At 40.1% G+C, this 26,432-nt stretch overlaps 2 protein-coding genes across 2 annotated transcripts; both read right to left on the bottom strand.

Annotated features, from left to right (window-relative positions):
- Nucleotides 1-1,972: 1,972 nt before the first annotated feature.
- On the bottom strand, nucleotides 1,973-4,862 carry LOC149298892 (GDP-fucose protein O-fucosyltransferase 4-like). Its single transcript, XM_089486756.1, has 4 exons — nucleotides 4,760-4,862; nucleotides 3,864-4,666; nucleotides 2,843-3,468; nucleotides 1,973-2,120 (listed from the first exon to the last, which is right to left on the bottom strand). The coding sequence occupies exons 1-4, from the start codon at nucleotides 4,860-4,862 to the stop codon at nucleotides 1,973-1,975; spliced, it is 1,680 nt and encodes a 559-aa protein (XP_089342882.1).
- A 3,656-nt stretch (nucleotides 4,863-8,518) lies between these two features.
- Nucleotides 8,519-26,249, bottom strand: LOC149298893 (protein transport protein Sec24C-like). The gene is made up of 22 exons (XM_089486913.1): nucleotides 26,087-26,249; nucleotides 24,755-24,893; nucleotides 24,121-24,293; nucleotides 23,302-23,751; nucleotides 22,762-22,913; nucleotides 18,270-18,381; nucleotides 16,990-17,117; nucleotides 15,343-15,481; nucleotides 14,133-14,248; nucleotides 13,887-14,011; nucleotides 13,406-13,597; nucleotides 13,228-13,321; nucleotides 12,877-12,993; nucleotides 12,503-12,673; nucleotides 11,936-12,032; nucleotides 11,616-11,761; nucleotides 11,276-11,414; nucleotides 10,893-11,011; nucleotides 10,376-10,555; nucleotides 10,070-10,261; nucleotides 9,102-9,191; nucleotides 8,519-8,659 (listed from the first exon to the last, which is right to left on the bottom strand). Exons 1-22 carry the CDS (start codon nucleotides 26,247-26,249, stop codon nucleotides 8,519-8,521), a joined length of 3,375 nt encoding a protein of 1,124 aa, XP_089343039.1.
- Between the last annotated feature and the right edge of the window lie 183 nt (nucleotides 26,250-26,432).

Below are 26,432 nucleotides of genomic sequence, written 5' to 3' on the forward strand. Positions count from 1 at the left end.
CAAATGAGAACAGAAGAACACCAGTAGCCCTAGACCACTAACAGACCTGCGAGTAGCAAGTATCAGTACAGCACATAATTCTTATGTCTTGATTTCAATATATCTTGTTTAAAAAAAAATAAATACATTTTATTATATGACTATAATGCCAAATTCTTCTTTAGGTCAAAATAATGCTAAACAAAACAATGATTGTCACCGTTCCACAACCCATCCACTTAATTTGACATACATTCATTTATATATAATCCATGTAAAGGTTTACATAAATTCAGACATTTGGCTTCAGCACTTAAGATAATCAGCTAGTGGAGACAGATCCCAGGGTGACCTCGTTCAGATTTGTAAGGTCTAGAGAATTTTAAAAAGGTTCCAGCGAGCTAATTCTTCAGACACAGTGTTTCAGTCTACTAAAAGCAAATACACAGTTCCAGATGAAAGGGAAAATTATTTTTCTTTACAACCTATGTTTTCATTAAGATTTATAATGTATAAAGCCTCCCTAACCAATTCCATTCACATTTCCTGTAACTTATTTATCCGTTTTACTGCATTTTTATTCCCAATAAATAAAAAAGCAACAGCGTGAACTCTGGGAAGCTGCAATGAATTGGCCTGGGTAATGTTTAAGGATGTAGAGACGCACTAAATACAATATTGTGTAGCAATTATAAAGAAGTGATGACAGGACTGCTAGCTTTAATGCTTGGGCAACTGAATGCAACACTGTGTATTAATGCAAGAACAGCACATGTGCATACGTTATGTTATACGCAGTACACGTGCGTAGCTGACAGATACCGGTATGTATCAACGCATCTTGTATATAACGAGAAGAGCCTGTTCCTCATGTACAGTTTGTAAACACAGGAACGGGGTCAGGACCGGACGGGCCGCTGGGCGCATGAACTCACCTCCATTGGCTCAGGCGGCCCTTACATCATAATGCATCCCTTGCGCCAGTCATTGTATGTGATTATTCAATTTAGTAGCACGGAATATACAGAAACACAAGAAACAAAACATTGGTGATATATAAATGATCCCTATATTCTCCTAGTTACAAAGGTGAAAATATGAAAAATAGTCAAAATACCACTAAGAAAGGCAAGATACATTCCAGAGAATACAGGACAGTAAAGATTCAAATACAAATATAATATAAAAATACATACAGATCTGGCGTTTATATCTGCTGTAGCACCACATGTGGTCTGAGTATACAATTTTAACATAAATAGACAATTTAATCATGTTCCATAAGAAAAATGAAATGCATTTACATGTTTAGGTGTTTTTCTCCTACACAAGAAGGGCAAGAACACGGGCAGAAACAGAAGAGGTTAAAACTGGAATTTAAGTGTGTTTGAGATAGACATAAGAATACAGGCTATATTAGACAAGACCAAGAAACTTGATGTTTTGAGGGGTTTGGGCTTCTATGTTCAACCAACCTAAACGAAAATTATATAGAAGTAGTGAACGATGCTTGTTAGCCTGCTTTAGCCACCAGGGAGATTTCTTAATTACTTTAAAATACAAATTATGAATACCGGTGTAATTCTGTAACAGATGCGCGCTAACGATCGCAGTCCACATTCATATTTCCACTTTCTAAAGAGATAACGTGAATACATAGGGCCTTTAAAATAAGACCAGATTGTAGTTCTTCTTTTAATACTGCATTCACCGTATTTCCTTATATATATATATATATATATATATATATATATATATGTGGTTCTCACTTTAAAATAATAAATAAAAATACCATATTTGGCACACAAACACAGAGTGATTTGGCTGATGGACGGTAAGCACCAATAAAAACATACAAGTGTTAGCATTTGGCTGGTTATTTTCACAGGCCTTTGAACCAATAAAGTCTTGCATGCTTAGAAATCCTAAAGTTGTTCATACACAGTTTGGCTTTAAAAAAAATAAAATAAACGTATACAAATGCATTGTGAGGTCAGTGGTTCATACTCCGCTTGATGTACATTTCATGCATAAAATCCCAAAACCTTTCTTGGCTTTTCTCGTTTCGGTGAATCATGGCTGTAAGAGCCTCCCCCTGGTCTAAGCTTTGCCAGTAATCCTGCAACCACATTTGCTTCCAGCTAAAGGATACAAAAACAATAATAATGTTAAACACATACGTTCAGGCATAAAACAAAATATTCTATCCCACAAGTGTTTCACGATTGTTGCTTATGAAGAGGAGTATTAGCAAGAGATAATTTAAAATGGGATAAAAGAAGATGTTATACCAGCTGCTCTGCAAAATGAAGCCATTCAAATGTGAAAACACAAAAGGGTAAGGGTTTTACTCTTTTTTTTCATTTAGACTTTAGTGTGGCATATTTTTCTATTTAAATCAACTTTTACCTGATGCATTGAACAATTATTGCATTTATTAATCACTAAATTGTATTTTTTAACCAAATCATAGGTTGCCCTAAATGTAAGGTGTGCAGTGTCTGGAGGTCCGTTCAATTTCATTTTAGGTCCCCTTTTCTTATCTGGCTCTTAGTATGCTAAATTCCTACAACCTTGCAAGCATGGGTCAAAAAAACAGCAGTGTGGTATATTCACTAAAGGGAACGGTGTCTGGAGAGTTTGTAGGAGAGTACCATTAAATCACTGAGAGTTCTCCATAGTCTCCACACCCATTGCATTACACATTAGGGTCAGCTTAGTCCTTCTTGCTAGTGCTGGCCCTTTATAATGCATAGATGTAATGAAGTCCACTCACAATGCTTTTGCCAGCTCTCCCTTTAGTGAATAAATGCCATTGTATGCCCATTGCTACGGGCAAGTGATCTGATAATTATTATAATACCTGTCGTTTTCTGGGAGCTCCTCAGTAGTCCCCAGCCCAGGCACAGGCATGGGACAGCCCATATGGCTGTAGTTAGCAATGTGAGGCTCTGGTGCTGGCGTTTCACCCTGTGTTTTCTTATGCAGTCTTTCTGCTGTGATTCTAGCATTCTCTTGATCGCAGACAAAGCACTCAAATCCATTGAGGTAATTGGGGGCTGTCATGTCATTCACCCCCCATTCTCTGTTTTCTATACTGGTTAGCAGGAACTTGTTGGTCGTTCCACCAGGTTTCTTGTATTCCAGATATTTTAGATATGCCTCATCATCTCTGTCCAGAGCCAAAATAAATTCTGCCAGATCCTTTGGAGAAGCAAAGTCGTCAATCATTATAATTGAGTGATTGTTGGGCATCCAGTCTCTTACAGAAGGTGAACCTCGATATACTGGAATTGCCCCCAAATGCATTGGACGCCAAAGTTTCTCTGTCATATAATCGGCACATATAGCATTCTCCATAGCCAAGTGGAACTTGTACCTGGCAGTAAAACCCATAAACTCTGGATCCTCAGTGGTGGCTGTTGAAGTGTCCTCAAGCCTCTTGTTTGGAAGGTCAAGGTTCCTCAGGCACTGGCCATATGAATCAACCTTGACCATAATGGAAAACAAAAAAACAGCGCAGTAGAGTTAGCTACACTTAACAGAAATGACAAATACAAGCTTCATCATAAAATATTGTACCATTTTATACCGTGATAGATCACTGCAAATGATGTAGAGCGTTTAGGTGTAATAATATTCATACTAGACAGTACCATTTTCACAGATCCTGATACAAAGTTCATCACCAGTTAAAATCTAAACGTAAGAAACAAAAATGTTGCCTTTATTTGCTGTATTCTCATCAAATCCCATTAAATTAAAAAAAAGTATAAAAATATAGTATTTGATGAAGTTCATGATAGCGTTTTTGAAATGTCACCGCACTTTTAACGTGGAAGGTACGTGCAATTTTGTAGACCAGTGTGTGCTTTTTAGCTTACCTGTATATGCTTCATTAACTCTTTCACATATCGGTCTCTGTCCGATGGTACATCGCAGTGAGATTGCATATATAAGACCGGAGCATAGCCCTTCTTACGCCACCTATTTTTTTCTGCTATGGGTACTGCTGGGTTCTGGAGATAACCGATAGTCGGCAACCACTGCAAAGTGAGCGGGTAATCAGATTCCCTTCTAAAGGTTGCTGTGTAGTTAAAGAGTCTAATTCCCGGCACGTGTGACAGGACATAATTGTTCATTGGTGATTCTTCGTGAAACAGTGCCCACGTCTGATGAGGTAATCTGGGGAGCGGTGCTTCATATGCCCTGAAGTCCGTCCCATAAAAGATGATAGACTTTGTTCTCTTGTGAAGTTTCACCCTCTTATTTTTTGTCACCAGACAGGAGCTGAGAGGACAGTTAATCCTTTCAGTCTGTCCTGGGAAGTGAGGGAAGAGGTTTTCACTCCACCATAAGAGAATGGGCAACTCTCTGTTGGTCCTTGTGTCACTATTGCCGGGGCCACGGTAAGAGTCTGATACTATTGCCCCAAATTCACCATTAGAAAATACACTGGAGGGCTGAAATGATGAATGATCCCAGTGATCGGCTGTTAATACTCCCTCCTCCAGAGAAGTTCTGGATTCATCTGAAAGGCTCTGGGCATTTACCGGTACATGAGAACTTCTATCTTGTATATCTGGATCTGACCAGCCTACTTCATAACTTTCCACTGGGACATGTCCATCCCACTGATGGGATTCGGCTACAGCTAGGGAAGGAACTAGCAAAGACAAGACGAAAGCTGCACCAAAACAGCCAAAAGAGGGACATCTTATCCAATGAAGGTCTTTAAATTGGGACCTACTATGAAGCTGAACCCATTGCATAGTCCTACGTGAACAAGTCCGTAAGGAGCACATTATATCAGCCACACAGCCTACTCCTGATACAGTCCTCGGAGGTGCAGCCATCTCATCAGTATCGGCGCGGGTTTTCATTGTTTCTCCTTGTCTTTTATGTCATTTGGGTTCTCCCCACTCGCCATTCTCTTGTAAACACAGCGGAACATCCTCCAGGACGTGGCACACTGTCTGCGACCACTACTTCCGGCCTGAGTGGCTGTGTGGACGAGGAACGTCATGCATTTTTTTTTTTTTTTTTAAGGAAACTTTATTGAAAAGAACAACTCTTTATTACGTTGTCTGATTTTTTTCACAGCTAAAATTACTACTTCATGTGGTCTGTGCGTAATTGATTCAAAATGCTGGGGAATAATACGTAAGGAAATATGTAACACTGTATATATTTCACTGGAGTGGAGCCATATAAGAAAGCTCTGCAGAGTATTATTTTAAATCAATAAATAAAAATAATGAGGGCAGATTCTCAGGGTCACACAGTCTGCAGTCCTGACTCCTTCCTACTCCACACTGTGATCACATATTCACCTCCAGTTGGTGCTTTTGCCACGAGTTTATTATGCTTGATATTCCTACTTGAATGCAGGTGACTCATTTAAACGTATCTTTAAATATTTAGAAATCAAGGTTCCCACGAGTATATTAGTATATTAGAGCTATTTGGGTAACATGGTTGGCTATTAAAGGGTTAATATTTCAGCTCTTGGGGGGGGGGGGGGTATGTTAAAGTCTACAGACGGCTGATGGAGATGGGAATTCCCAAAATCAAATGATCTTTCCCTGCTCCTGTTATTATTTGCTTGCTGTGTAAGAGGGTATCCAAGCGTATCTACAGACCTAAAAAGTATACCTGGGAACACTCCAGATTATCATATCATATAGCGATTGGGGTGACTATTATAACCAAAAGTCTCCTTTTCCCTAAAACCACCGTGCATGTTAAAGTATTAGGGATTGTAAATATCGGCTGGTTTCGGGTCCTCGTCCTCTAAACCTTATAAAAGCGAGCAGCTCACGAATCTTGAAAACGTGCCCTAATCTCACCTCGCTCCGCAGGGGCTGCACAGCTCCAAATGTTCCCTGAGCTGTTTAGAGGGGCTCAGATATACCTCTATATTAAATTGTGGTAGCATAAAAGTGCAGCACATATCAAAGCACTTGGGCGAATTAGTTTAATTCTGAATTCTGTAATGGTAAATTTGGCTAAATAAATACATAAAAAAACATTCGACAGCCAGTTTTGTTCTTAATTACGTGAGCTGGGGGGAGAAGCAGCTTACCGCCCCCCCCCTTGCTGTCGTTGGTACGGTTTTCTATTCGGGGCAGAACTCATTGTACATTGCAGTTTTTGGTCACAAATATGAATGTGATATCTAGTAGGTAGTGAGGGCCATAGGGTGCCAAGGATTGCTCACGGTCTCGGTAAGTAAAGCCTCATTTATCTCACTATAAACATTTGCAATACACAATGTGCAGTACAGACGCGTAATAGAACAAAGCACTGACCTTGGATCTCCATTGATGCTTGCTGGCCACGGTGCTTACCAGCGGTATTCTGGTGATCCTCTAGAATGCAGTCATACCCTCACATCCACTATCCCACGGACATCTTCTGTACCTGATCCTACTTTGTTCTAGATCTCCTAGCCAGTTGTCTCTATGCAGCAGTGATGGATTCTCTTAGGTCCTTCACACCAATACCGTTCTGGTATTGCAGAGAATACTGGAAAGGCTTTGTTATTAGCCTTGACAGAAGACCCCCTTAATGCTGTGAGTAACCTTCTCTGACCTTGATTACTAGGTTTATGTACAGTTATAGTATACTGCAGACAAAGCAATGGGATAGACTAGTCATCTACTAAAAATATCAAACAAAAACATTTTACCAAAAATGAAGGGACGCAAAGAATTTAAGACCTCTTGCCAATTACCTTAATATCAGAATCTAACATACAGAGGTAGAGGGTTCACACTGCACAAGCAATTCACTAAAATACATCTGAATTTATTTTATTTCTTTACAAATTAAAAGATGCATTGGGAAAAGAAACACAAGTGAAGAAAAGCTTTGAATATATATGTATATAATTTATACCAGTTCCTTCTTCAAATCAACATGACATAATACTAAACATTAATATACATAGTCTGTTTATTCTGATGTGGCTCTGGTTTTTTTTCCCATTACTTATTATAAGAATGTAGGGGAGAAAAAAAATACCGACAGTAAACTACTGGAAGTTATTTTCTGTGGTATTGAATGAACGAAGGCTGGGTCTCCAAAAGAAGGGTCTCCATCCGAGACTGCAGTTCGTCTCGGAGATCATTGTCCTTCGGTTTCAGCAAAAAGGGGGCTACGGTATGAAGAATCCAAAAACACAGAATGCTACATTAAGGCAGGTGGTCCGGGATGTCTAAGCCCCCAACTTGATTTACTTGTGAAGACCCTCCTCGTACTAGATTCAATTATAAACATTTCAAACTAGTTTATGAATCTGTAGCACACATCCTAGATGAAAGACCTTTTTTTTTTTTGGAAGTGGGGGGGTATTTTCTTTACTTTTGCATCTAATGTTTAAAATAGATCTAGCCTTTCTTCCTAGCCCTAGCCTCTCTACCTGATCACTATGTAATGGGGGGTACCCAACGTCTGCAAACGCTCAAAGCTAAACTATCTCAGGTTAATTTGCTTGTGACCTGCTTCAAATAAGAACATGGTGTTCTGATCTTGGGTCCTTAGCGTGCATATCAAATAAATAGAAATGATAGTCAAAATATGGCGACATTGAAATAGATTCTCAATTTAGAATTATTATAGATCTCATATTTGGTGAGGCTGTTGGGTCACATGTTATCCACTAATCTTATAAAAGTCAAACTGGATTTAAAATGATTTCATAGTAGCCGCTGCAGAGCGAAAGGTATGACAATGATCAACATACATACGAGAAAAGGCAGCTTGGGAACAGGTCTCACAAACAACAAATGATGAAGTATCTAAAAGTACATGCAAGATGAGCGAGATATAATCCCGCATAAAAAATAATAAAATATCACCTGGTCATGTTTTAGACTGAGATTAGGAATTGTATCACCACAAAAAAAAAAATAGATCTGTTGAGCCCCCTAAATCTCTCTTTCCATTGTATCATTTTAATATATAATTATCCATAAGAAGCATTGCATGTAGAAACATATTTTAACCGTGACAAGTAATTACAAAGGGAGAAAAAAAAAAAAAAACACTCAATACTACCAGGTAGGGCGTCATTTCTTTAAGTGGTTCATTGCAGGTTATTAGAAATATGTGATTTTTTTTTTCTATTGTTTAAGCCAGTTCATCCATTTTTTTACAATCACTCATTCTTCAAACGGTAGAGCAACCAGTCAACATGACAAGAACCAGTGTATTTTTCAATTCATTCGCATTTGAGAAATCTACATTCATTGCAACATAATTAGCAACAATTGAAGAAGCCTGGGGTCCTCCATGGGAACGTGCTTTTCAATGCCTGGATGAGTTTTCTCTCTGATTGGGATCCTAAAAGTGTTACTTTTAAGGAGAACTCTCTTTGGATGGGAAACCTGTCTCTTAAGAAAAGGATGGAGTAGGAAAAAAAAAAGATGAACTCATTTGTGACTGTCCTGGTTGCAGTAGCAGAAATAAAAGAACAAAGGTGGACAGTAGAAGATTTTGAATGTCACTAAAGGTGTGCGCCACCAGCTCTTTATCTTTAACTCAGAAGCTGTCTGATCTCCTTGTGCATGTGACAGAGGAAGTCTACGTATGAAGCACCTCCATTGAGGTTCTTGTCTTCCACCAAGAGGTGTTTGAAAAGCATCTCCAGCTTGTCATCTTGCTTCACAACCAGCAGCTACCAAGAAGACAAAAGAAAATAATTTTAAAATTCTACATACTGTTATATACATAAAAGGTAAGAAAAATTAAGTTACGCCGTGCTGTTGTAGGGCATCTAGTATGTTTGGCAGAGGGTCACTGAGAAGAGGGGCAAAAAGCATTAGTGTAAATGTATAAGACTGTGCGCCATTGGGGCATTAAGAAGGTGTAGGGACGCAATGTATAGGTACAGCTGCTTGCTGGGTCTTACAGAGGTTTCATATATTTGAGAAACATTTTTCCCTTAAAAGGGTAGTAAAAAGCTTTCTTATCTGAGGTTGGTTTAAATGTACAACGTGAAAGCACTAAAGAGGTCAATTGAATAATGTAGTTCAAATGTTCTGCTATTTGGTATTTACATGAAAACATTCACATGGCATAGCCTGAAAGGTTAGATTTACCAGAGAAGCTCTACTTACCTTCATATACCGTGGTCTCTGAGCTCTGAAGCTTGTTATAATTGCATGCATTTTGTTTGAAATTGGATTATCCAGCTTCGGCAGTGCACCCTGAAAACAAAGTATTCTGATCAATACCAAAATGGGGCTTTAAAACAGTCAAACCGTGGCTGAGCATACTGCACAGATTCACCAAACGGCGATCGTATATCATTAAAGGGGACATCCTACATAAAAATGAATATTCAATATTTATTTACTATATATACATAATAATGCAGTTTAAGACTGAACTTAGCTCTCTTTTAAAAAAAAAATAAAAAAAAATAAAACTCCCTTATCCGGAGACCTGGAGGCTGCCATTGTCGTCATGCCTGATATTCCGGGTGACTTTCCCAGCTCAAAACAGACTGAGCTGCTTAATTCCTTCTTCTAAAGGCTTTAATTACTCAGAATGTCTGGCTGGGTGACTATAAAACTCAGGTACTAGAATTATATTTTTTACAATATAGTCCAAAAAAAAAAAAAAAAAAAAAGATTGCAAACAGTAGCAGAAAGAAAACCACTAACAAAAATACAGAATGGCACTTTTCACGATATACAAAGGTCTACAAGTGAAGACACTCCTAAACTCAACTCCATTCCAATCACTTATTGTTTTCCTTTTCACCATTTCTAATTTTTTTTTTTTTTTTTACCTAGATGGACTTGGAATTTTATACCTTTTACAGGGCCAACACAGAGAAAGATGTAGAGCCGCAAAAGCTTTCTCAGAGTTCTCAGATGGTGAATAGGTCCTCTGAGGTCCTGAAAAGCTAATATGACTACATCTTATTTCACTTTGGCCGACTGAAAGGTTTCAATTTTGGGCCAATACAGCTATAGCTATTCTCCTTTGTTAAACCTAAAAACAGTAAAGTATAACGTACTTAACAGTAAATTACATTTCTCCAATACATGTAAAATGAGCATCTACTTTGAATACTTACCAAATTAGATTCAATCTGGCTGAAAGATGATACGCCAAAGAGGTTCTGGATGAGTGACTGCTGCACATTTGCACCAACCCATATAAACAAGTTCAATCCATTCTCAAGCAAGTAAATTTCACCCTTAGAGAGGCGTTCCTCTGACGAACGGATAGCTACAGACAAGGAGTCGCTAGCTGGATCCACTTTGGTCTGTTAAAGGAAATGTTTCAGAATAACAAATCACACAGTGCCCAGAACGGATAAAATGGAGAACGCGCATAGACAAAATGCCAGATAAACTGGGTAGCAAGAACAGATACTTACCAAGGGCAGGAGCCTGGGGTAAAAAAAGACATGCGAATCGGCAACATCCATGGATAAGACAAGTTGCCGGATGTAGGCCCGATCGTCAATTGACACTTCAGGACCAGGTTGAAGCACGTCACTTTTCAGCACACAGTTCAGGTAAACCGGTAGTAGCTTCATGCATTCTGGGAGAATAAGCTGTCAAAAAAGGCAAGACCACATTACTATAGTAAAGTATGGTTTTGGGCACATTTAAAGAGTTTGCATCTCATGCAGCTTTCTAGGAGGCATCAAAACTACATGAGAAGAAACCTAGCCCAGCAACAATCCTGACCAGTAGGATTTTCCCCACGCTAGGACCATCTGTAACATCAGAAGCCTAAAATATTACAGATTAAAAGAGAGCGGGGTTGACTAAACTAGGTTTTCGCAGGCGAGATGAACAATTCAAACCCACTGAATAGTAAGCACCACTTTGGTCAGTTAATATTTTTAGTAGCGTGGGGGAAACAGTGCAGAGAGTATAAGCAGTTACCTGACCAGCAGACGAAGGGCTTGCACAGTTCTTCCGGTAACAGGCTAGGATCTGTGCCGACTGATTAATCAGAGAATCACGGACAGTCTTTGTTGGGTTGCTCAGGACTCCACGATATGCTGCCAACACAGAGAGAACAATTAACAAATCCTCATGTGACGTGGGGCACTTTCTTAGGTCAATGCTTATTTTGTTCCTTCTGACTCAGTCTATCAGGCACGTAAATGCTTCCACCTAAAGGCTATGACAGTCAATCTTAATTTACTACTTTAGAATCCAGAGTTGTATTTTTATTCTATTATTGTACCATAAATGAAAACACTTAGAATTAGCCTGAAATAAGAATCAAGTCGTGGCTGGTACAGAAGATAATAAACCCTTACCAAACTTGGCAAAGAAGTTAATAAGCGTATCAGTCTCGCAGTTCCTGTAGAGATCAGCCAGCTGCGTACAACAGTTCAGGGCCATGTTGTGAACTCGCAGCCTACGCTGCCCCCCACAACTGGTATACAGTACAGCACACTGCATAACAAAAACACAGATAAAGATAATACAAGTGAAACGCCATACCTTAAACAAGTCATCTACAATAAATACGCAGAAAAACAAAGGTTTCAGCCCTCCATTAGCGAAAGTAACATTTAAATAAATGCTTTTAAGATAAGGAAAAAGGACACTGAATGATCAATATATAAAAAATATATTTAAGTTCTGATTTGTTACCTGTAAAAGGGCTCCCGTATCTTCATTCAGCTTATCGTCATGTTTAAACTCCACAGTTATGGTCTTATCGCAATCCAGTCCCGCCAGCTCTACATCTGTGGTGTTACTCATGTAGAAAGCGCCAAAGAAGTCCGTTGCCCGAATGCCTGAAATGAATGTCCTCGAAAAATTAAACACTAGTTTCCACACGATGGAACATCAATGTGAACATTCTACAAACCGAGGGCTATCCTAAAGTATTGTCTATAGTCCGTTTTAAGCTTGTGAATTATAGACAACTCACAAATTGATCAATGAGAATACCTCTTCTGGTAACTTACCAGTGCTGGTTCGGACCCTCATAACGGCATCAAAGCCTATGTCTTTCTGTACGTCCCTGCGCAAGTCGTTTAAGAAGCGCTCCTTATCAGTTTCCAGCTGCAGATGGAATTTAAAAATAAAACCGGTTAACCTCACTCTTACACTACATGAAAAGTCCATATTCTAGTATAACAATTACGACAACATATATAGCCTAACAGTGGAGCTGGTGATGTTCCAATGCCAGGACGAAATGTGCCTTCTAGGCATGAGTTATAATAGTATAAACCATCCATGACATCTGATGGGTCAAACGTGGATCTGGGTAAGACAGTATAAATTGCGTTTAGCTTGCTGATGCTGCACAACCTACTGTTCACTACTCTATTAATAATCTTCCCGACAGAATCAATTTAATTACTAGACTAGTTTTCCTTCCAAATGTTGTGAAATGTAAAACATTCTTGTTTTGTTTTATTTCTTGATGTTGTTTACATAACATGTTTCTGTCAGGAGACCACGAAAACAAATGTTTAAATATATATATATAATATTTGTTATTGCATTTCGGACATTCATTCACTTACCTGGAAAAATGTATACTTATAGACCGAGCCTCCAGTCTGGTAAGGCACCACACCAAGTGTGGCCACATCCAGAAACTGATTGGGAAACAGGAATAAGTCCACACAGCACCCCTGGGCTACACATTCCTGGGCCAAGCTGTTGTAGAAATTGGTCTGAGGCTGGAACAAAGTCTGCAAGAACATATAATCATTTAAATTCATCTGAAGTCAAAGTAAAATTTTAAAACCAAAGCACAAGACATATAGAGATATATATATATATATAATTAGTATAGAATTACTTTCTCTTCCATTAAATCAAATCCCCCGAATTATGAATCCTATTCTTTTTGGGTATGTGACATCAAAAGAATACTAGTTCAGCAATTATTTACCTTCTCCTTATCTGTATTAATTAGCTTCTTGTCATCCTTGTTCTTAAGTTTCCCAGGAGCCTCAGCAATGGGAAGACTAGTGTGAAAGATAAAAAGCTTTCCGGCGCAGTCTGCGGCCTAATGGGACAGAATAAAATATGAATCAAATAGCAAGTAGAGAAAAAAAACCCAGAACAAAGCAAGAGATGCTAAGAAGGCTGCATACAGGAGCCCGTATCTTCTGGGTAGGACCTGTACACTACACGATTGTTCATGCCAACTTAACATGTTGATTTAACAAGATGCAGTACTGTTTGTAAATGTTTAATTATGCATAAAGTACATGTAGAGTATAAACATAGCACCTCCTACCTTCAATGCCTCCAAACCAGCTTGTACAACTGGAGCAAAGACAGTCTCTGTTTCCCTTGTGTCAGCAAATAATTCTGGAATCTGGTCCAGCAAACTTTGTGGAACACAAAACAGCGAAGGTCAGCGAAAAACATACTAACAAAACCAAACAAATGCGCAAACAAATCTCGATACTTACCTGGTGATAACCGTTCTGGATTCATTCACATTGACTAAAAATCCATCCAGAAGAGGAACAAACATATCTGCCACATCTGAAACGACCATCATCTGTGGTTGAGCGAGGGAGCTTTTCACATTATAGAAGTGGAGGACTTTGTTATAGGTCACAAATCCCACTCGGATAACGGACTCTTCCATATCGCCTTCCCTGGAAAAACAGTGAAGGGTAATACGTCAATGGCATGAGATTCCTCTGGTCCAATGACCCAACTAAGTTTTATTATTTAGAAAGATCACAAATGTACGCTTTAACTAAACCTATTTAAAGCATTCTCTTGCAGATAACCAAAAACAATTTCAGCTGTATGTATAGCATTTTTATTTAACTCCGTACACACAACTATGTACACACAGTTTAAACTCCCTTCAGTTTTGAGCAAAAGTAAAAATGAAAGAAGGGGATGACTGAGGCAAATGTTATATCCGTTCTCCCTTACCTGGGCAGGTAATCTATAAGCTGCTTCAGCTCCTCACAGATCAGGGCTACCAATCCACTCTTCACAGCATTGTACGACACGTCAATCATGAAAATGAAAGCCGGGGGATTTGGAATCTTGTTATTCTGCCATTGAAACAAAGACCAATCAGCACTGCTAAAGATTTCATTCCAAAGATAAACCAGCAAACACAGAAGGAACACCAATCGGTATTAACATTTCAGCATCGTTCTCTGCGTTTCTTACCTTACAGTAGTCGACTGTTGCTGTGAACTCGTATGATCCCATAGATAACTCTGGTCGGTCATAGCAATCTACTCTCTTCCCCGTATGATCCAAGTGCTGGAAGTAATGTGGAGGGACTAAATAAGAAAAAAGTCATTGGAATCCATGTTATTGACAGCAAACTGAAAGCATCACTTCGCCAAACTAACAGCAGTAACGAAAATAATTTTCTACTTTTTATTTCTCAAATTATGTATATCTTGCATAGGAAGTTTTAAAACCACCCTGACTCTAGTCTAGCTAATGAGATATCTATCTATCCATCTATATATTTATATATATATCTATCTATCATGAGGGAAAACCCAGGTCTGTAATGAACTGTCCCACCTGTGCAGTAATAAAGGACACAATGAATAAAGGCATACACTGATAGTTACAGCTACTGAATTCATTCATATTGTCTGCTAAATGTAAACGGGATTATATCATCTCTTGTTGTAATGAATATTAAATGCTAAATATTTTTTTTAAAGCGTATAGCGTGTTAATGAAAGATACAAAGAGGAACATGAGCTTCTCTACCTCCGGTTCGTTAAGCTACATATCAATTATATAAACAGGGTTTATTCACTTAACAGTAAATAGGTTTCATTTCACAGACCACATTGTGCGTTATGAAGGGCCGATACACCTGTAAGAAGGGATGCACAACGCATAGCGAACGAGGCGAGATGATCCTCCCCAAATTAATTATCCATGACAGGAACAGTTTCTTGAATAGAGAAGCTGCTCGAGTTACTCACTCAGTCAAGTCTATGAGATGAAACCTTTCACGTTCTTCCTATATCAAAACTGAGTTTTAAACGAGCAATTTTAACAGCACTGTATTCAGACCAACAATAGTTTAGAGTAGCACATTTTGAATGAATCTTCCAAGCACTGCCTTGTCCAAAATGAAATAGTTTTATTTCCTGTTCTGACTTTTACCTTCCCCTTTCCTCTAGAGCAGGGGTTCTCAAACTGCGGCCCTCCAGCTGCTGCAGGACTACATCTCCCATAATGCTCCTTCAGCTAAGGGGCTGGCTGAGGAGTATGGGAGATGTAGTCCTGCAGCAGCTGGAGGGCCGCAGTTTGAGAACCCCTGCTCTAGAGAGATAACAGTCCAGGAAGACAGCTATGCCAGAACACAACTATTCTTTCTCAAAGTACAAACGTTTGGCGCGCTCACCTTCCGTGACGCAGCTACAGAAACAACACTGGAACCTTCGGCCGCCCTCGATAAACTGCATGTAAGGGCACATGTAGGCCTTGCATCGGTTGCAGCGAACAGGACCGGACTCTCCGTGATCAACAACGCAGGGAGGGGCCTTCGAGAAAACGACAAACTTAGTAACCGTAGCACTACATTATTTAACGTCTTATACGGCTCCTAATAGAAAACGACAAAAGATGGGAACCCAAGGAGAAGAGAAATCTTTGGAATACGTGGCTAGGCAAATATTTACCAAGCACAATTCGCAATTCTTTTTTCCAGGGTACAGTCATCTTTAAAAGAGAAATTATAACTACTATGCCAGCAGGCAGGATGAGCCTCTCGCGGAAGAACATCACTCATTGAGCGGCACGGTCAGAAAACGCACACATCACTATAGTGTTATTTATATATTTTCTAGAGAGCCAGCCAACACAATAAAAATAAATAAATATATATATATATATATATATATATATATATATCTCTACAATATACAGATACCAGCAGACATCTTTTGATCTACAAATTATAGCTACAGAATCAGCTGGGGATCCAAGCTTGCGAGCCGGGCTCTCGCCACCTAATGTATCGGTTTGTCTTAGTCTCTCAATTCTCGTCTTGTCATACCCCTTGAATATATGTATTGTATTAAGCGCTGCGTAAACTGTTGGCGCTAAATAAATAAAAGATAATAATAAAGTAAAATGCTGGATTTCCCTAAGGTGGAATGGTTTGCGCAGCCTGGGGAACGTAGCACATCTATCTCTTTCAACGATCAAACGTCTGCAAAACAGATCAACCAGGAAAGGACACGGTAAAAACAGACATGCTTCTGTGTAGTATGTGATTTCGATGAGTGGCACTGGTTAAAGAGGAAATCCCCTATGGCTAGCCTGAAATGGCAACACAGAATATATGGAATCGCTATGCAGGGCTACAGGATTTTCCTGGAATCCGGCTGGCAAATGTACACCGAGCAGCTGGGGATTGGGATTTACCATTAGACTGCCCCTGCTCTCTTTAGTATCACGTTTCTAGACAGCTGGACCTATTCTCATAGGCTTAGCTAATTAAAGCCCCATTGTTAGGAGAAAAATAAAATAGCAAGAGGTATATTCTGATAATACACGTGTAACCCCCCCCCCTCCACGGAATACATTTATTTAGAGGGGGCTTGTTGCAATATTATCATTGAACATGTGTCTCCAATTTTAGATCAAGGGAAAAATCCTTTGCAGTGCACTTTTGACAAATATGTACAATGGGAGAAGTTTGACACAGCTTTGCAAAGGAAAAGTAGGACAGATATACTAAAGATAAAGACAGAATTATATTAAGCTGCAAAAGGGAAGATGATTATATGAGGCACGGATTGAATATATCCTCACATCCAATAGAGAACAGATTACGAAAAGGTTGACTATGGGGATACGACTCCAAATGGCCAGCTATCCCCGAATCGAAATATTTCCCTTTCAGAGGCTTGAAAACAGACTAGATAAAATGTTTCCAATCATATTAGCGGTATCAATGGCATCCGCGCAGTAGGCACCATACCAATTTGTCACGCTCATGTAATTAGAGGCAGGTACACAAAGAACCACTTGATTAAATACTTACCTCTTCTGGGGGTAAGGTTGCCAAAGGCTTAATAACAGCTGCCAGTGGAACCTGCGATTGCTTGGCCATGTCTGAACTGGCAGGGAAATTGTAAGAGGTGCATCTTATGTAGCGGGGACTCGCATTACCTGGGAAATTAGAAGAAAAAGCAGAGCAAGATGCGTTAATATTTCTGTACATTTTTTTCAAAGATGGGAGATGCCCACCCAAGAATCTCAGAGTAATAATAATCTCACACTACACCCATATTATAGCATAACTGATTATTAGTTTCAGGAATTTAGCTCACTACCACACACACACACACACACATACATACGTATTGGCACACCTGATTTGGATGACATCACATTATAAATAATAAATTAATAAGTAGTTGCCCCCCCCTTGCAGCTATAACATTTTGCACTCTTCTTTCCACAAGATTTTGGAGTGGTTCTGTGGGAATTTTGCCCGTTCACCCAGTAGAGCATTTGTGAGGTCAGGCACCGATGTTGGATGAAAAGGCCTGGCTAGCAATGTCCGTTCCAGTTCACCCCAAAGGTTTGGTTGAGGTCAGGGCTCTGTGTGGGCCAGTTGAGTTTTTTCACACCAAACTCATCCAACCAGGTATTTATGGGCTTCACACTTTGTGCACTGGGCACAGTCTTGCTGGAACGGAAAAGGGTCTTCCTCAAACCAAGTATAGAATTGTCCAAAACGTATTCCAAAATCTTGTGGAAAGCCTTCCCAGAAGAGTAGAAGCTGTTACAGCTCCAAAGAGGGTACCAACTACATACTAATGTCTAAGTATTTAGAATGCAAATTCATAAAGGTCCCTGTGGGTGTATGTGTGTGTGTAAATATACACATATATATATACATACACATATATACACACACACACACACAAAAACAGCAACTGGGTGATATCGCACAAACACACTGCCAATAAGAATGGGACATCAGCTGGACCTTCTTATCCTTCTGTGTCGAAATATCTGTTATTATTGTCAATCTTTTACACGGACACTTTTATTCTTGTTAATTTATTACTCTCCCCTACTGTAATAGTGCTTGGGCATCTGTAAGAGCCCTATGACTAAAATGTAAGGTAACCAACTATATGAAGAATAAGGCATGTTCTACACAAACACGGAGTTGTTGACTGCATTTGTCGTATTAAAATATGTATCTAAAAATATGTTTTTTATTAATAACTACACATTAGAAACATTTACATAATCAAACAGCAAGGTCATTTATTAGTTAAATAGTAAACAGCATCTGTTCCAACGCACCTTGATCCTTGACTATAAAGTTAGTGGTTACAAGCGGTGGAACCTGCCCCCTCAGGGCCGTGACAAAGGGCTCAGAGCTCCGGTTGTTTCGATCATCTTCTATGACTTGGATCTGGGAAGTTAATGTATGGTTACTTAATATTGCGATTGTAGCAAAAGACACATTCGTAGAAAAAAAAAAAAAAGTCCAAATAAAACGCATCCTAGACGGCATGCAAGTGTAAACACGCAGACGCACACATAGGGCTACACATGAGATGACATCAGTACGGGTTACACAATCTAAAACACCTTCGTTTATTCTAAATGAAAAAACAAAAAAACACCGATTAACTATACATTATACAGGGCCAGCCAAGCTCTTCCTACAGCAAAAACTTCCTATTATACAGCGAAATCACGGAGCTGAAACAGCTCTCCCTTTAGTGAATAAAACCCTTTGGTCCTTCACTGGAGAGCACATTGGTACAAGATAAAAAATGTCTTTAAAACACCAGTATTATGTAGTGGGTTTATATGGCTTGCTCAGGACTATAGAGAAACATGTTATCAAGGTTCATGGAGAAAATAACCTCACTGTGCTCTGCGTGGTGTTTCCACACTTATCGCTTGCTGATCACACTTGGAACACACTTGGCTCTCGTCACCGATGCCTTCCAATGCAATTTCCCCTTTAAAGCCACCTTGGTCAAAGTAACACGCCAATCCTCTACCTAGTCTATGGTGAAGCATCTGTACATCTATAGAGAACAAGCAACTGTGGGAATGTGCTGAGCTGTGTGTCTTTATCCAGAGATAATGTTACCATAGTCTACCTTCTTTAAACCAGAAATCCCTTACATCCGTGCATCGCATTAAAGAATGAAGTTTAAGTAAGCACATACAGCGTTTTAATTGGGGTACAGATCAATCCACGTACACTGATCCAAGCAGACCCTGAAAACAGACCTTGCTCAGCATCCAAGGACACAGCATAGGAAACTGCAAGATCTGACAAAGGCTTATGAACAGACAGCACTTCACCGCAGAGCACATGAAAGTCCGGGCGGACATCAATTGTTCAAAGCAGGTTATTTTAAAATAATTGCTGTGGCCTAAAATACTTTGTCAACGCGCTCTAGGATATACTGAAATATTTTCCTATATACTTTGTAGTGAAATATTGTCTAACTCTATACAAATACTTTGGTTACTGTTATCAAAGCAGAAGCATCAGCAAAAGTTGATTCTCCAACGAGCCAAGAAAATATCTGACCTGTGAGTTATAACTCGGTTATTACAGTATGACACGTATTTCTAAGATCTCCAGCATAAACACCTTTAACATCCATGGGTCTATCAAACCAAGAGCTGGACGACATCAGCACCTTCTTTAGTTTTATTTATACCGATATGAAGGAGAAGCATAACGTCTCCATATGCAGAAGTACAAGCGTTTGTTAATATGGCTTTACACAAGAGATGAAGAGTCTGCGTAGCAAGTGAAGTCATGACACTAAAAGAGACAAAACATCGGGACTGAGTCGAAGAAAAAAGGATTCTACATACCGTATTGTCCCAATTTTAGGCCGTACCCTTACAGTTTGTTACAAAAATGTCATTTAAAAAAAAAATACAGCTTAGTAAAGGCATAAACAGTATTTTTCATTTATGTGCACACTCTCACAATGTCTCTTTTCCACAGCTCTGCTTCTTCTGTCTTCTTTCTTCATCCGCTTCTGCCCTTTATCAGCTCCATTGACCACTCCTTCCGAGTGCTTCTGCAAAAGGGCGGAGCCACCAGACAAACCCTCTCCCTGATTGGAGGCACCATGGGGACAGCCCCTTACTCATTCCTCCAATCACCGTGGCTCCACCCTTTTGTGGAAGTACAGAAACGCTTCTCTTTTTCCACAAACCCATCGGCAATAGCATGGCCTCTTAGAGCGCTTCCACAAAAGGGTGGAGCCCCTGTGATTGGAGGAATGGCTACGAGTCTTTCCCCTTGGTGCCTCCAATCAGGGAGAGGGTTTGTGTGGTGGCTCCGCCCTTTTGCAGAAGCGGCCTGGGAGAGTCCTGGTCAACGGAGCTGATACACGGTAAAAGCGGACGAAGATAGAAGAACAAGAAGAGGCAAGTAGGTGGGGACACGGAAGCGGAGGGCAGAGAAGGTAGGGAGAGGTGAGAAAGCGTCAGGGGTATTCTTGCGTGCATCAGGGACACAAAAAACCCCCCAGAATTTCCAGGAGACTTGGGACATTTAAACTAGGGAAAAAACCTGCAGCCTACAATCAATATGGTACTTTTCCAGGACATACACAACTTTCAGAGGATGAAGACAATCGCTTGTATTGCTAGCCTACTCAATCAAGTTTATACACTCTCAAAAGGCAGGGAAGAACTTTGTAAGTGGCAGACAACGGCACATAAAAAGTAGATATGATTAGTTAAGACTTGGAGCATTTCTCCAAACAAAAAAAAAAACAAACTATGTTCTAATGTATTCTGTAGATCCTTGAACTATATAACAAGATGGGAATGATTTCCCTTTGGTAACATCCAGCAGATTCCACCATAACCTTATTATGCAGAATAAGCTCATGAACACTTTGTTGGTAGGGTTGCTGACCACTACCTATAAAGTTCTTCTCCGCATTATCAGGTTAGTACAACGAATTGATTTCCTTCTGTGAGTTTATACAACCCACATAGCGCAGGGTGGCATTGTAGGTGGTGACCAGCAGCCAGTGAAAATTAGACGTGAGCTGGAAGTATATATAGATACATAAATTAAATGCTTCAGCTACTGTTAGGCTTCGACACATTGTCTGGTTCTTGCTTTCTATTGCCGCTGTGTAAACAAAGTATGACCCGGACAGTACTGACTTTCCATAAGGTGAGGTTGGTGGTATGGAGATGTTAGTGGGGTTGGCAGACTACATGCATTAGTAAGGCGAGTCAGCATGCATAGTGCAGCATCACAAGGGTTCACTATCACTCATTAAGACAAGGGAAAGACAGACACGCGGCACTTACTGGACTAGGAATTGCATCTGGGTCTATTCTGTGCCTTGTTTTCTGCTGGGGTTGCAGTTCGTTAAGTTGCTTTAATATATTTAAAAAAAAAAAAAAAAAAAAAAGAAGAGCAAACAATGCCACAAAATAGCAAAGAGAAACAGGATTAAAGAAAATTTAAAGCAAAAACAGGCAACATTGTTATTTTCCCACACAAGCATACCCCCCCCCCCACAATCGGTGGCTGAGTGGTATCTCTATGGCCATCTTTACTACTTGTTAACGGCTTAGGCCCATATAGAAGACATTCATACACAAACCGTGTTATACAGGACACAAATATGTAAACAGATACGAGGCAGCGCTGGGAAATATAAATCTTTCAAAGTGGAGGAAGTGACGCTACACAAACCCTACACAACTGCAAAAGCTTTTTGTTCGTGTTTGTTTGCAGCAAGACAAAACTACATTCACGAACAAGCATGAAAAACAATGCAGAATACAAAGCAGTAACCCAAACTTGTATTATTACACGGGACACCAAGAAATGGATGCATATGAACGCCGTTTAACTTTACATCTCTGCTTTTTTGCATGCAAATGCAGAGCGATTCATCAGAATTCTCTCTTCCATTAGCTCGGTTTTCAGCTCCTGAGCCATTTACCTTGCATGAGATGCGTTCCGTTATTGTTAGTAAGGCTTATTGGGGTATAAATAATAATCAACTGACATAACATGCAGTTGTTTAAAATCCCTCCAATACGCCGCATGAAAATGGTGTCGTATTTTTTATTTGGAAAATTCAATTTATGCAATGTTATAAAGTTACAGTGAAAAGTCAGACCTTCTTAAACTTCACACGGCGCTCACAACCCCATTCCCATCAAACCCACCCATAACACAAAAAAAAAATGCTTCTGAGTGCTTGCCGGAACCCCACTTCTAACACGTGAACTGCAACGATGTCCTGTAGCGTGTGACGGAGAATATGTTTTGTCTTTCAGATCAACTACTTGCACCAACAATATGTGTAAGGGATAAGGGACTTATATGCATCCAGACTGTGAAGAAATCGTCTCAAATCTATTTTTTTGTTATCAATCAATGACCAGTGGCGTTACAAGTCAACGGCAGCGGGGCATTATAGAAATAAAATAATTTGCGGTGGTGTGCAATCATCTCAAAGTAAGATTCTAATATCCTTGTGGCATCACTCAAGAGAACAGTCCACATTTTGAAAAAATTTAAGAGAGGAGGCCTCTCTCTTGCGTCCCCCGTCACAACTGCCAAAATTGTGGAAAGAGGCAAACGGCGAGAAGTTAAGAACCCCCACATTAATCAGCCCCTGCACAACGAGAAGTAAAAACTTCTTGTCTACTTTGTATAGCCTCTGTGCATATGGCAAAGGTTTTGGAACGGTGCGTTGGGAGCTATTCTGAGCATTCATTAACAAGACACGACCACATTTTTACATAAGTTAAGTATCGATACACTTACAGGACTGGGAATGGAATCTGGATCCAGTCTCTTCTGCACCGGGGGTGGTGGAGCTGGAGGGCCCTGAGGACCAGGCTGCGTTCCATAATTAGGGGCCCGAGGATAATTCCCAGGATAACCAGGCTGCGGGCCCCTCACTTGTCCAAAGGAGCCTAGAAAATATCACGCGACAGCATGTAAATCTTTTTCATCTTCAGAAGCATCTACAATAGATTATTTCTCAATACATCGTATAGAACAAATATAATCTTTAAGGAAGGATATTTAGGGAAAAAAGGGTTTCATGGGATGCAGCAGATGTGCTATCCCAAACTCAGTGACTCTAACACTACATATAACTTCAAAATCTTAGCATGATCACTAATGGCTGCCCAACCCTAAAATTATCTGGTTGCAAAGAACTTTGCTCCAAGTATCATCACAGGGCAGTAATCACGGGAGGAGGCGGTCATAAGAACTCTAATGAAAATCTCCCTAATATAAACATACCTGCAAATGGCCATATAATACATGCAGTTTATATACACTGCTTGGACATACCATTCTGTTGAAGAGGAAATCCACCTTGACCAGGGGGCATAGGAGGTGGCCCCTGAGAGACTCCAGGCATAGTTGTCTGCGACTGAGAAGGTGGAACATGGTTGGTTTGCGTTAATGAAGATGCTGGCAGATGTTGTCCTGGCAGCTGGGGACCTTGCACTGATGTAGGTGGAGGTCCACCAGGCAACTGAGAGGGGTAACTTGAAGGAGGAGCTGCCGATGACTGAGGAGGGCCAAAGCCTGGAGCTTGTGGAGAAGGAAGACGCTGCGGAGGTGGGGGGCCGCCAAAACGTTGTGTCTGGGGTGGCAAAACCTGTGGTTGACTCGTAGGAGGCATCCCTTGAGCCAAATTCATAGGAGAAGGACTTTGTTGATTTGGGTACGGAGTATAAACATTTGATCCGCTGGCAGGAAAACTTCCAGATGATGGTGGAAGAGAGTTTTGAGCACCTGTGGGAAGTGACATACACCAAATTTCAGAAACCACCTGAAATTATAAGCAAAGCCTGTACATAATACCCTACAATAAATGAAAGCCTCACAAAACTGAAAATAGCAACGCCATTTCTTATGGTAACAATAACATGCTGGCATACCAGTGTAGTAACTCTATCTCTTTCGTTGGTGGCGTTATGGCATTTAGACCAACTCACTTACCAAATGCTTTAGCCCTACCTCAAAATAGACTTGGTTTGCCTAGTGCAGCCAGGCTTGGCACACTCACAACAAATATATAGTGCGTGGAAGGTCAGGTTCAGGCAAGACGGATCTCCTTGGACATTTCCAGGTACAATCATGAATAGAAATATATTTGCTTACCATAAGGGAGCCCTGTAGGTGGTGGAGCAGATGTTGCAGGGCCACCAATGTGCATTCCCATCATCTGATTGGTTATTTGCTGTGCACTGCTTGAGGGTGGTAGATATTGCTGGTAACTAGTTGCCTGTGGAAGAGTCCCCGGCTGTATGTAGGACTGGTTGTTCAAGGGGGGTCTGTAAAACATTTTAACAACCAAATAAAGTTGACAATATACAAAATTAACAACATGAAAGCACATCAAGACATACTGGTACAGAAGAAAAGGGCTGTTCTTGCAAGCTAACTAGCTTGGGAAGGTTGGGAAGAATGTGAATTACTCGGGTGAGGATGGTTTAGTGGAAGAGTTCTTGAAAGTGGTCAGAAGAAATAGTTTCTTTGCAGAATGTAGGTTGTAAGTATAGACTGAATGCTCCTCTGAACAAGGAGCGTTTTGGTGAAGTTATAATACTGTACATCACTTTTGTTAATTTAAAAGAGGAGAGAGTATTTGGAGAAAAGGATTACATAGTTAAAAAATGTCAATATTTACAGGACAGCTTTATTTTTTAGTCATAGAGACAGTACCATTTTCATATGCAATGTATTATGGTGTATGAGCACTAGCAATGTTTTCAGTAGGAAGAACAAGAAACACCTTTGCATCTGATTGCCCAATGATGCCGGTCCATTCTGCACATCTCCTTGGCCATACTGATTATACAGAAGCTGGTCTCGAGGAACAGCTGATCCTGCTGTTGTTGGTGGCCCTGATGTGGGTTGAGACCTCATGGGACCTGAGAGTACAAGATACACAAAGGACTGCGATAAGCAATAAGCAAGGGGAGCTGCAGATGTTGCGATAGACTAAATAAAACAATCTCTTTGGCATTAGATGATTAACATGTTCATTAACCAAGACCAACAATGCCTCAATCTCAAACAATATGTTTAATAACCACAGTATAGATGAGATAATGTGCTGCTGCATCTACATTTACCTATGTAGTCAGAGGATACAGGGGAAGAAGTGCCAGAAGTGAAAGAATCAGGAGACCCTTTTAAAGAGAATCCTGAGCTAGAAGGAAACCCTGGAAAGAAAGACATTAGAGAAAGGCTAAATAAAGATGAAGTGGAAAGGAACTGTTTAAAATAAAATTAAGACCCTAGACAAAGTTTGGGGTTCAGCAATCTTTTCATAGCTATTTGGAATGACATGTTTTAATGTGTTATTATCAAGTGCTTATGATATATACTTCATTCAAACTAAACAGGGAAGCACAATGACATTAGGACAGTAAGCTAGAGAACAGTTACTGCATGCAAATTGGAAAATGAATTATTCTGTCATAGCATTCTCTGGATGCCTCTACAGAAACAAGGAAGCATGCTTTTGTATGCTTCCTGTACATGCTCAGTATCACTCCTTATTCTAGTCAATGGAAGCTGAGCTCACACTGTATGTATACTAGAAAAACAAAGTTATGTAAGCATGCATGTGATTGGCTGCTGCTATTCACTGACTAGCATTATAGTTATACTGATCACCTGCAGGTAGCATTCTAAAGTATGCTTCCTGGTTTCAGCAGAACCAGCTAAAGGAGGCATTCTAACTTCATAAACTGGCTCTATAAATAAACTGCAATGTAACGTAATATGGTACATGCAAACTGGACCCCGATAAGCATCCAACACGAATATAGAGTCTTAGCCGCAGCATTCCCTGAGCACGAACACATCTCCTTCACATCATTTAGCTGGGCAGAGTAAAGGGGCAATTGCATATGTGGGGGATTCTGCAGAAGGGACATCACAAAATTGTAAAGCGACCACAAAGCGACCATGTGTATTAAACCGCACATGATGACTTGGAGTGTGCCTTTAAGATTCAACCTTCAACTATTATTTAAAGCATGAAACATGAATGCCACAAAAGCAGATACTGGGGATGATTTCCACACGCTATGTGTCAATGAGGTAAGACTAGTACCTTGTGAAGGGGGATGCTGTGGATAGCCTTGCATTGGCCCGTTATATCCAGGATACTGAGGTCCTCCAGGCACTGTTTGGTCCCCATAGGGAGGCTGTTGGTAACCCCCAGGCTGAGGCTGCATGTAAGGAGTAGCTAAATGCGGTGGCTGGTTCACATTCATCTTGTGTTCATCCCCAGACTGGTCTTACCTGTTGAGTGGGAAAAGGGACAATAGTGTTAAATAGTACATTTACAATGTTTCACCCACTTAACATCACAACAGTTGCAATGTGAGTTACATACAACAAAGACTGTCATTTTCATGGCTATTTCAGCAAATACCAGCATAACTATCGAATCATAA

This window comes from Sceloporus occidentalis, unplaced genomic scaffold (assembly GCF_023333645.1).
Source record: "Sceloporus occidentalis isolate IW3139 unplaced genomic scaffold, rSceOcc1.0.p SCAF_30, whole genome shotgun sequence".
NCBI classification, from domain to species: domain Eukaryota; kingdom Metazoa; phylum Chordata; class Lepidosauria; order Squamata; family Phrynosomatidae; genus Sceloporus; species Sceloporus occidentalis.